Source organism: Amphiura filiformis, chromosome 11, assembly GCF_039555335.1.
Source record: "Amphiura filiformis chromosome 11, Afil_fr2py, whole genome shotgun sequence".
Taxonomy (NCBI): domain Eukaryota; kingdom Metazoa; phylum Echinodermata; class Ophiuroidea; order Amphilepidida; family Amphiuridae; genus Amphiura; species Amphiura filiformis.
In genome coordinates this window covers 41,293,592-41,306,197 of record NC_092638.1, presented here as the reverse complement: position 1 = coordinate 41,306,197, position 12,606 = coordinate 41,293,592, and the positions used below count along the sequence as shown (strand labels likewise).

The following is a 12,606-nucleotide window of genomic DNA, read 5'->3' as shown; positions in this document are numbered from 1 at the left end:
CAGGTAATTGGAGCTATTATGGGATTGTTGCAGGTGCGGCATCAGAGCCATCAAGGCAGAAGTGAAGGGTGCGGCATCAGAGCCATCAAGGCAGAAGTGAAGGGTGCGGCATCAGAGCCATCAAGGCAGAAGTGAAGGGTGCGGCATCAGAGCCATCAAGGCAGAAGTGAAGGGTGCGGCATCAGAGCCATCAAGGCAGAAGTGAAGGGTGCGGCATCAGAGCCATCAAGGCAGAAGTGAAGGGTGCGGCATCAGAGCCATCAAGGCAGAAGTGAAGGGTGCGGCATCAGAGCCATAAAGGCGGAAGTGAAGGATGATGCAATACCTTCTGCTTTGGTTGCCATACATTCTTACACCATCCATTCTTGATTTCATGTTATTGCCTCATATTTTGTTAATCATTTCATCCTTGGCTTGATAGGCATACATCTCCCATTAACATCCACAGTGATAGCAAAGTGATCTCCCTGCTGCTTGCGCAAAATCTCCCTGCCTTGTGTCTACAGACATAAAGCATAAGTTCAAACCAAACTTTATTCTGCAGTCCTTCTGGTTTATAGACTTATAGAGCAAGAACAAATAACAAGCTATAATAATGGTTGAAATCGGGTCAAGCAACTGGCACTAATTTTCACTAAAATTGACCTTTTAGGCCTATCTGTGTTCAACTTAGGAGTTTGGAACAGAGCTTCTTGTAGCCAAGTTTAGTCGAGATTAGCACAAGTGTGTGGCACTAGTAGCAATTTAAAAGTTGGTTTGATAAAATAATTAGGGACAAAGCAGGAGATTTGATGCCTCATGAGTATATCAGTTGACCTAAGTTGCCTGATATATCAAACCATGATGAACCAAGGATGTGTTATAAAGACTTTGTATGGTATTAAAGCAGAGTGGAACCCACAGGTAGCTGCATCCATTTGATTACAAGCAGGGCGGCTTTCTGGAAGGCTATGCTGGTAGAGGCTGCTTGCTGGTGGTTGGTTCAGAACTTGGGTATGGATCTAAAATTAATGTTTGAGGAAGAGTTTACTGGTGGTCGTATCATCTACCAATGCATGATACAGGATGAATTACCAGTGGTGATTGGATATTTTTAAGGGTAGACGAGGTATTGTTGGTCGAAGCAACCTAAAAATAGATTTCCATTATCTAGATCAATATATTATTGAAAATTAACACCTTGATGTTTTGCAAAAGTTCATTCTACAAATCGTATACTTTGCAAACTTGCTTAATTTATTGTTGTTAATGAGTTATGTATGTTTTACAAAAGTGTTGTTGTTTCAGCCCTCTTTACAACGTAACTCAAGAACCACAGCACTTATAAAAGTACATCTGTGATATTTTAATTCTTCTACACGCTCGCTATGAATTGAGCAATGCAGTTTTTGCCAAAGCTCACTACCATTAAGTAAGATGCTGTGAACTACCAAATCACAACAGTTTAAAATAATTAATAACCTTAATAAAACAATTTTGAATTTTAGTTAGCATGTCTTTCTCAATACGAGTTAATGTAAATTAGCCAAGACACTTGTGCTCATTAATGTCACATAATATTCCCTTTCAAGATCTTGCTATTCCAATAATAACAGTTGGTCCATCATATGTGGTGTGATCAAGCAAAATCAGTCTGAAGTCGGCCATATTCAATTTTCAGTTTCTTATACGATTGTAAAAAGCATTGGCAAAACCCCATTGAAATTGAACAACCAGTTCAAAAGATATGAGCAGTTAAAGAGTTTCCAAAACAAGAGGAAACTAAAGGAAATGTGTCCTTTGTTTGGCTATATCTCAAATCAATATTTCTGACTTCCGATTTTGCTTGATCACATCACTTAGACAGGCTTAAAAATCCTGAATAACCCATGGATCACAATTTGTAGAGATAAGAAGAGGAACATGTTTACTATGATCAGCTTGTAATAGGGGAGAATTATTTGATTTTTGTTACTGCGCGAGTCAATAAAGTCCAAAGTTAGGCCTGTGTAAATTCACAAAAGCATGCGACAGTTACAGGCAGAACGCAATTAGCGTACGTGCTGCGCTCAGCTGTCCATGATGATATGAGTCCCGCCATCTACAAGCTGATTAGAGTATATTGAAGATTTATGAGTCACATCATTGTCACTGATGTCACAGGTGACCCTCACATATTTAATCATCTGTCTCTGACATATTCATATTCCTTGCAAATGTGATGCATTATGCCAAAATCAGATTTAATTGGGCAACTACATGTACATGTTAGTGGTGAGATCCAGTCAAAATGTAGTCCTTGCAAGTGTGAAGTGTAGTCCTTGCTAGTGCAGAATCTTACAAATTCTCATTTGTTTTTAAATTAAAATTGTTACATCAATATTAGAATAATCTGCATGTTGTAATTAATTTTCTTTTCATGTAATTTCATTGATGTAAATTTGGCTGATTCTATTGGAACAGAATTTGTACACCACTGCATCCAGCACATCCTAACCTTATACAGCTCTACCAAAGACCCTCCTACAAGTGTGCTACTGGTTGGACATTCCATGGTAAGTGTTACTATACCTCATAAATATTTATTAGGTAATCCATACATCTTATTGGTTAATAACGTCAGCGTCCGAGCACGTAGTATTTTGACTACTTCCCGCGCCTGTGCAATTACGCGCACGCTGGGAAGTAGGAAAACTTCCGCACCCTACTACCACACGGTGTATCGACCCAGCGTCACCGTTCCTTTTGACGTAGCATTATGCTACACAACGGAGATTCTGCAGATGCGTTTATCGTGAAAATGGCGTCTGCTGTAGTTATTTTGCCGAGATACCGATGGAAAATAACACGCGAATTTGACGTTTTATGAAACAAAATGTTATTTATGGAATGTTAAAAAGAATAATAAGCCTATAGGTCAAAATGTAGATTGATTGAACAGAAATCCTCCAATAAAATCAGGTAAGCCAAAATATTAAGCTTATTTACCATGCCGGCTGGCACGTTGACTGGTGTGTGTTTTGACTTTTGTTTACGATTTTACCGTGATAGTGAAAATATTTATGAGGTATAGTAAAACAAATACAACATGTTTTATTTGGAAAGTAGTCAAAACTACTGGTCCCTCGGTGTTGATGATTTGACTACTTCCCGAAGCGGCAGCGGAGGGAAGTAGTCAAATCATCCAACACCGAGGGACCAGTAGTTTTGACTACTTCCCCTCAAAACATGTTGTATTTGTATACTGCATCTTCCTAACCTACAAACACAATACTCAGAGTCATATAAAAGCAAGACAGATGTTGGTCTGACAAACAAGGGTAACATCACAAATGTTTTGGGAGAATCACGTTATTTCTTTTACGTAATTATGATTTGTTTGTTTTTGCAGGGTGGTTTAATTGCTAGAGCATTATTCACTTTGCCTAATTTTGACACAAGTCTGGTGCACACCATAATCACACAGGCTACACCACAACAGAATGCAGTTATTAACATTGATTGCAAGATGAGTGCATTCTATTCCAAAGTCAATCAGGTAAGACAATTAATGGGGTGATGATCAAGGGGTGCATTCTATTCTAAAGGTAACTCTAGTTTTTGTCTCACTGAAGGTAAAAGGCTATGTATCCGTCTGTATGGATGTCTGTATGGGAGTATGGATGTACATGGGGGTGTATTGCGTACATGTTTACCACCAAACACTGACGCGCTCTCTTATAAATGGCATAGCCCATTGTTTCCAAAACTTGACACTTATATTTATGTATCAAAGATTTTGTGTATCTTAGATTTAATATTGAACTTTTTTTTTTCCTGCCCTTTAGTACTGGCAAGAAAATGTGAATTCCAGCCGTCTCCAAGATGTTACTGTTCTGTCAGTTGGTGGAGGTCATAGGGACTTCCAGGTACGCACAGGGCTGACATCCCTAGATGGAATAGTACCAGAGTCAAGAGGACTTAGTGTTACTGTAAGTACCATTCACCAGCCAACTTATTACCAAGCCTGGAAATAAGCGGTCGTGGGGAACAAATTTGCCCTCGTAAAGTCACCATTTGCTCCTGGTTCTTGTATAATTCACATGAACAGGAGCAATTTATTTTAGAAAATTGCTCCTGTTCCAGTTTGTGCACTTGATGCAGTAGTGCTGGAATGCTATATTGTATTATGCAGAAATGGATTTACTATTTGAAAATTGTTCCTGTTTCTTTTTCAAATATTGCTCCTGGTGCTTGTAAAATCCCAGTGAACCAGGAGCAATATTCAAAAACAAATTGCTCCTGGTTCCAGTCTGCTTATTTCCAGGCTTGCTTATTACTGTCTCTCACCCAACAGATGGTTTTAATGCAAAAATATCAGACCTAAATATAATATATTGCATGAGGTGTCATGTGACATCATACCAAACAGTGTCATTGTTCTTTGTCGGTATGTGCACACATCCTGTTTTGTTGAGGACTTGTGCTGTTAAAACTGATGCCGAATTACAGGGCAATATTGGCTATTACAAAGTGAAGTGGTCATACGCAGTTCCCTCAAGCATAAAAATAGACCAGTTTCTTATCTTTGCCGTATACATCCCTCATTATTCCTGTTATTCTTTTATTAGCTCAATTGCCAGCAATTGTAGCTATAGTCGTGATCTAGATTTCTCTATGTTTTTTTACTTTCTCTTGCTACATCGTTTGAGCAATGGAGCTGGTAATTTGAGGGAGCGATCTTTGCATGATCGTTCATGATTGTTACTTAATTAGCTAGGAAAATTCAGACGGAAAGTGTGATTTTTGGAGCATTTTGTTACGAAAATTTTTACAAAATTTCAGAGAATAGTCTCCTTAGCAGACTGTTTGTTGTGCTGATCATATTACAAACACTGTTCAAACTCCTTGATCTGGCGATTTTGTAAAAGAGATGTTGAATTTTGTTCCTTCAATGTTTGCTTTTCAGTGTTGCTTTGCCATACATTCGGCATGTCAATAGATAAAGCACCAATTGGGCTTGTGCTGTCTATAGGCCCTTACTTCTGTGCATGAGCCATGAGCAAGCAATGTCTCAAATCCTCCCAATTATATTCAGAACCATTGTAGCAACACTTTGTTTATATCATTGGTAATGAGGTCTGACCTCAAATCATGATTAGCTGAAAAGATAACAACCCTTATGTAAACAAATGCTTTGTCCAGCACATTTAAGGCTATGTAGTGGGTTTTAGATAATTTAACTTTTCAATACAAATTATATGTTCAGCTGCTGATTTCAGTCTTTTCCTATAGAAAGATATAAATCTATACCAAGGTGTAAAAAATAAAAGGTATGCCTATTACATGTAAATTCATTTATGCTTATGCTCTACATGTGTCTTTCTATAGGAAAAGACAAACAACAACAGCTGAAAACATTTGTATTGAGACTTTGAAAATTATTTAGGCCTACTTTTAAAAACTTTTGGTGAGAAAATCTTTAAAAAATAGGAATTCTGATTCGGTAGTAAATAGGAAAGTTAGCATCCCCACGCTTTCCATCGTATAACCTTAAATGTGGTGGTATTATAATACGCTATCGCTAGGACGGGTCTACCAGGATGTAATTGGCTAACTTGCAATTGGTATTTTATAGCCACCATATAGCCTTAAAATTGTCGGGAACCTGGACTTTTCATGCACACTCAGAGGTGATTAAAAATGAAAAAATAGGCCTATTTAATTTAAAGTGAAATGATTCAGTTCATGTGTACGAAGGTGGCTCAGTTTTCAAGTTATGAGCCTTCAAAGTTGACGCTTTTACTTCAACCTTTTCATGCATTTCAACTGCTATACATTGGCCTACATAATAGCCAATATCTTCTAATTGACATTGGCACTCAACTGTTCATTTCAGTTTTGGAAAAGATGAACAAAACCATGTGAGAAAAAACATGTGATCCTTCAGGTGGGGGTGGTTGGCTTCTGGTGGGTGGTCCACTTGAATCAATGAATTATAAGTTTTAAATTGTGCTTCACATATGTGTAATTCAGATGCATAGGTCATGTAATAAAGCCAGTGCAAAAGTTTTGAAAATGCTTCGTGCATGGTTAAATATAGGAAAGTGGACATTTTAAAGTGCTGTAACTTGAAAATGGAGCCTCTTTGAAAATTAGTGTTTCTCATGAAAACAAATAATTTTTAGGGTTTCAAACAGGTTTGTGATTGATAAAAAACTGGGGCTTGAACACCCCACTGAGTATACCAGACCCCCTGGTATTTTCCTCCTTTTTTTATATGCACCTAGTGGCATCTCTGCAAAAGCACCCACAACGGTGGAGCTCTTGCGATTTTTTTTTCAATTTAAAAACATTTAATCCTAGCACCATAGTGCTGTGATCAAGCCAAATAAGTTGTTTCTCAGGAATATTAATTTTGAGATATAGCCTGTGAGCGCTTTCAACTTTCTTTGTATTTAATTGTTTTGAGCAACCCTAAAATGCCTATATCTTGTGAACCGTAAGTATATTTTCAAAATGCTGATTTTGTATGGAAAATACTGATTTTAAGGTTTGAGAATACTGAAATGTGTTTTTCAAAGTTGGTAGCCCTGTATACACAGCTATACATGGCTATACATGACAATACATAGCTATACATGGTTATAAATATGGCTATACATAGCTATAGGGCACACACCACTAAATTTTGCTCATTTTGAGGCCTTTTGGGCTCGTTTTAAAATATTTTATGATAACCAGTCGATTGCAAATCGATGAATGTTTCAATGTATGGGGGTCCTTCCACCTCATTTTCCCGCTACGAGGCCGCGAACAGCGCCCTCACTGTTTTTGACATGCTCTCAAGACTGCAAACCGGTTTCTGTCATTTTTTAATTCGCTGACCTATTTTCTCCATAATTATAAAAATGCGACTTTTTTGGCGACTCAAATTTATGCATAGGCTTTACACTTTTATTTAAGCTATAATTCGCCACTCTTTCTGATTAATTAGCCTAAAAACCAGCCCAAAATACCTAAAAAAGTTTCTGTATTTTACCGGAACTCATTAGGGTTACACAAATGGTGCATTGATTTAGTGGTGTGCCCCCTATACATAGCTATGCATGGCAATACATAGCCATACATAGCTATTCATGGCTATACATAGCCATGTATGGCTATACATAGCTATGCATGGCTATACATAGCTATGCATGGCTATACATAGCAATACATGGCACTATATATAAAAATACATGGCTATACATAGCGATATGTGGCTATACATAGCTATACTTGTCTATACATAGCTATGCATTGCTATACATAACTGTACATGGCTATATGGTCATACATGGCTATACATACATAGCTGTTGAAGTTATGAGCTTTGAGTTTTACTGTATAAGTGGTAATTTTCGCGTACAGTTATTTTCGCGATTTGGAGTGCGCGAATGTTATTTTCGCGATTGCCCAGTCCTTCCCTATACTTGTAATACATTATTGCATACATTGGGGAGGTGTTATTTTCGTGGTTGGAGCTCTAATCGCGAAATTCGCGAAAATAAAACCCTCGCGAAAATTACCACTTATACAGTACTCCAACCTTCTTTCAAAAATCTTCCACTTGGAAAGATCCTTTAAAAAATAAAGCTGTCTAACGGCAGAGCTCAGCATTTTTTTGAGGAAAGCTTTATTTTAGATAGCTCTATCTCATGATGCAGATCATATGTATGCAGGTGGCTCAGTTTTCATGTTATGAACCTTCAAAGTTGATGCCTTTACTTCCAACCTTTTCATGCTTTTCTTTAAAAATTCCTCCATATGGGCTATCAGACAGCAGCGCTCTGTCCATTTTTTTCAGAAAAGCGGTATTTTAAAAAGGTTCATCTCATGATGCAGTTCATATGTACGTTGGTCAGTTTTCAAGGTCATGAGCCTGGCTTTAATGTTGACATTTTCCTTCAACCTTCTTTGATAAATCCTCCATTTCTCACTTACAATTCCTTAAATGGGGCTTTAAGATGGTAGAGCTTTTCCTAACGACAGTTCCTTATGGCTGTCAGATGGTGGAGCTCTGTCCAATTCTCTTCAAGAAAGCTGTTTTTCAAATAACTCTCTACCTCATACTTCCAATTTCTATTTGCGCAGTCCATAATAATAATGCTGAATATGGTAACCGACAATAAGTTGTGATATTATGCACTTACAATACCATGATACCAATAACATAATTGAATACCTGAGTGGAAGAAGGGCCCAACTCCATCAAAACTGTTTTTGAGATATTAAGAAAAAACTTAATATTTTGAAAAGTTTTATAGACATACATTCGAAATTATATATGATGTTTTCATGGCAACGGTACAGGTCTTAATACGAGCTGGAGTTGGGCCCTTCTTCCACTAAGATACTGCAAGTACCAGTTCCGTAAGCAGATGTGTTATAAATAGCTACAGAAATCCATTAATTGCACAAGTAGAAGCATGCAATATGAAAAGCAGATTTTTTCATGGATGAACAAAATTCCTCTTTACCCCAATATTTGTGGAAGAAGGGCCTAACTCCATGGAGTTGGGCCTTTCTTCCATGAAAACCATGATTAAGGGTACATGGAAAACTATTTAGAGCGAGGATTTTGGCTCATCTTTCACACACAAGGAAGAACAGTCTGCTGGCAATAAAATGATGGGTCTAACTCATTTTTGTAAAAAATTGAGTTGGGCCCTTCTTCCACTCAGGTATTCAATTATATATTAGTTCCAATGACATGCCTATATCCAGAAACAATTGAGCTACAGCACCATTGGTGCTCTTGTTTTTCAAAATCTAAAGAATATAAATTAATTTTTTTTTCGTTTGTGTTACGATGTAGACAACAGGAGTACCCAGTGTTTGGCTTTCTACAGATCATTTATGTGTTGTATGGTAAGTACATCAAGATTAGATCAATGGTGTTTTCATGTATATTAAGTTTGTTCATTATCAGTGTGTAATTGCTAACACATTCATCTGTTGAAATCTTTGACATTGTGTAGATACAGGGTACAGATTTGCAGAAATGTGCAATTATCCAAAGAGGCTTTCTTTATTTAAGTTGAACTTTCCAACTGTTGAAACTTAATATACACACTACATTCATATTTATAGTAACTTTTTGTTCAAAAATTAAGTAAATTGTATTTACCATGTATCTTGTACAGATGTATGTTTTTGAAGTGTAATAATTTTAGTACTGTAAAGTGTGCATGCTGTGAAAAATGGCGCGTATAGGCTGCTTTGCCTTCAGATAAATTTCATGTACAAAAAGAGCGCTCCTTCCTTAAGGGTCGTGCCCATAATGCTGGTGATCATTTTTACGAGAGGGCAATTTTACAGTATTAATGAGATGTTCTGGGCCCAAGGTGAAAAATAGTACTATTTTCCTGAGGGGTGCATAAAGACAGTATATATTTGTTTTATATACTTCATAATTCCTTGTTCGGAAAACAATACTTTTGTTGTCATTCTTAAACAGATCAAGCATAAAGAATTTATGGATGGGAGTACGGATGGATCTTATATGATCCACTTTTAAACAATTAATACAAAGAATATATTAATGAAGTATATAATCTAAAATATACTCAAAACTTTATGTCAATTAATTTTATCCCAAATAAATGTAAAAAGTATCTAATAAGTGATGAGTAAGATTTAATATCTTCCCTAGAGAAGTCCTTTTCAGAGGGCTGAGCTTTCGGAACTCTAGCGAGTGCCATCTTCAGAGCCAATAATAAGTGATGGGTTAAAATAAACATGTTTCTTTACTTGTAAAGGCAAAAACATCTGAAGAAATTTGAACTCTCATGATTATTTTTGAACAGGTGCAAAGAGCTAGTAATGGCAACAAAGAGAGCTATATTTGACATAGTGGATAAAAAGACCAAGAAGGTGAGCAGAATTGTTTAAAAAATAAACTAAAAAGCACATTGGCTAAAAATGAACAAGAAGGCTTCAAAGTTGTATTTGCATATGGTCATTTTCACAGTAAAGGGTGTAACTTTTGATTTTTAGAGTCAAAATTTCAAACCACTTATATATGTTTCTGTTTACTGAAATCATGCATAGAAGCAACTTAAATTCCAGTAAAATAATGTTTCAAGGCTTAAACCTTTTGATTTCTAATAAAAATTTGACATTTCCATAACATTTTGGTTAAAATCTAAGAAAAAAATGTATTTTACATAACGTCAGAAAACTATGACAAGAAAGCTGTAATACATGTGAAATCCCATTCCAAAGTAAGTCAACAGATATAAGTTAAATTTTATACCATGTTTTGCTATGTTTGTAATTGCAGTTTTGAAAATTTTTAACATCAAGTGTCATTTACAATGGAAATTTCCAAACCTGAAACATATTTTTAAGTTTTAATTGGGTTCCTAAAATAATTTGAATGTCTAACTTCATGTACAAATACTACTTGATGAAAGGAACCTCCCAGCCAAGTTTCACAGAAATTGGAGTTATTTTTAGAATTGGCAATTCAAGCGATTTGTGTTTCGGAGGCTTCAGTTAACAACACAGGTGATCATAAAAGTAAAATATTTGGCTAACTACTACAAGTTGACATAAAAAATAGGTAAAAAATATCACAATTACCCATTTTCATGCTTTGCTTCTAAGTATTGAATTTCAGTTGTGACAAAAATTAAATTATCACAGCAAGTCATTTTTTTTGTTTCGGAGGCTTCATGTTAACAATGGCTAAACACTGCAAAAGTGTTTTTTTTGAAAACAACACTGTTGGGATCATCTAAGCTGTTATTTTCTTGTGTGTATTGAATCAATGATTCTATGCGGCAGATATTGTAGATTTATAGCATGTTAACTTTTTCACCCATTTGTTAAGTATGGTGTTTTTTTTCATGTGAAGCCTCGAAACAGGCTTTTTGGGTATCAGTATATTTTTCAAACATTAACCATAATATCAAAATTTTTTTTAATTTATGACATTCTGCACATATCAAGTAACGATTACAATGCAGATATCAGTATGAAACACCAATTTAGATATGCATAGATGATAATTAATCTTATTGTTGTTTCGGAGGCTTCATTTGTTTCGGAGGCTTCAATTGTTAACGGAAAGTTTGTATTGGGTCCCATTTTCAAACGGTGATATATATCTCCACGCTTTAAAAACAAGTCACTTGAGGATCTACTTTGCTACATTTTGATAAATAGATTGGATGAGCTCTTTTATTTATATTTGCACAAGCTTGCTGAACAGTTTGTTTCGGAGGCTTCAAAAAGTTAACGGAAAAACGGCTCTTTGAAGTCAAGATTTTATAAAAATTTTAAAAGCTTGCAAATCGACTAATTTTTGTTACCCATTTTAAGTTAAGATAACAACTGTTATGAATCAAGAAGAAGTGAAGAAATAACCAAGAATTATGAACCAAAGCTACACCCACAAAGTTTGTTAACATTTGTTAACGGAAAATGAAGCCTCGAAGCGACAAATATCGAAGTCCGGTTCTCAAAAATACAGGGCTGTTCACAATTAAATCTAATGTGGCAGTGTTTACTGAACATATGACTGTACTTTCAGGATAAGAAAAATATCCATGAACTAACTGAAGAAAACACAGGGTTTTACAAAAATGTTACTGTTTTTTATAGTTTTTCAAAATGGCAATATTAGGTACAATTAAGCCTGCTAAAACTGAACGCAGTAACTCCCAAAGCTGATTATGCTACCCAAGGTAGCTGCTAACTAAATGACTTATGTGGCCAAAAATCATGGAATTCTGTGGCTTTATTAGAATACTACGGATTAAAATGTTAAAAATCCAAAGTTACACCCTTTACCGTGAAAATGACCATATATGTATTTTTTAATTGAAGGGTATACAAGTTCAAGCTCTTTACGGTTAAACACCCAAGGTTGGGAAAATAAACCGGATTTGGTGTGTGTGCTGTTTTGTTCACTTATTTGTAGATTTCTTGTAGTCTTGCTTTTAAAGGGGCTGTAGGGTCGGTTATTGTTATTGTTGATTCTGGCAGTGCATACCACTCGGTGAGGTGGCGGCCCCATTTAGCGAGTATGTATGTTGTTTAGTTTCTTTGGCATTTGTGACCTTTCAGCCGAAACACTTATCTGTGTTGAATTTCATGCACCATGTTTGTTCCTAGCTACAGAGTCTGTCAAGGGCCTTTTGGAGTTTCATGAGCAAAAAGAGGAGCGGTAGAGGTGATCTGGAAGTACAGTGCCCTGCGGAACGCTTGCTTGGACACATGCGCAGTTCGATGTATCACCTCCTACCTTTTGCTTGCTTTGCATCAGGAAGTTAGAAATCCCTGTTAGCATCAGTCCTTCCTCACCATAACGGGCAAGTTTCAGCAAGAGCCTCTGATGTGGTTCTTGCTGAAGTTCATTATGATGATGTCTGTCTGTCGCCCCTTGTCGAGGGATTTGGTGAAGTCATTTGTTGTCAATATTAGTTGAGATTGACACGATCGGTTTCAGCGAAAAAGACATGTTGATGATCAGGTCAGTATGCCATACTTGTCAAGATGTTTCATGACATTTGAATTAATAAGCCTTTTTGAAGTATGGTGGGCACAAAAGGAGAGGGCGTACTTTAGAGTGAGTAAACTTTTGTCAGCTGAGAAAGC

The 12,606-nt window shown here is 36.3% G+C and overlaps 1 protein-coding gene across 2 annotated transcripts in view; it reads left to right on the top strand.

Annotated features, from left to right (window-relative positions):
- LOC140164849 (GPI inositol-deacylase-like) overlaps positions 1 to 12,606 on the top strand; it is a 50,523-nt gene that overhangs the window by 6,216 nt on the left and 31,701 nt on the right. For both annotated transcript variants that reach the window (XR_011860591.1, XM_072188226.1), the window contains exons 5-9: positions 2,443 to 2,534; positions 3,371 to 3,517; positions 3,807 to 3,950; positions 8,819 to 8,871; positions 9,810 to 9,876. Coding sequence is in view for 1 of the 2 variants with exons in the window: in XM_072188226.1 (XP_072044327.1) it covers positions 2,443 to 2,534; positions 3,371 to 3,517; positions 3,807 to 3,950; positions 8,819 to 8,871; positions 9,810 to 9,876 (503 nt within the window). In the remaining variant the exon portion in view is untranslated. The remainder of the gene's footprint in view (positions 1 to 2,442; positions 2,535 to 3,370; positions 3,518 to 3,806; positions 3,951 to 8,818; positions 8,872 to 9,809; positions 9,877 to 12,606) is intronic.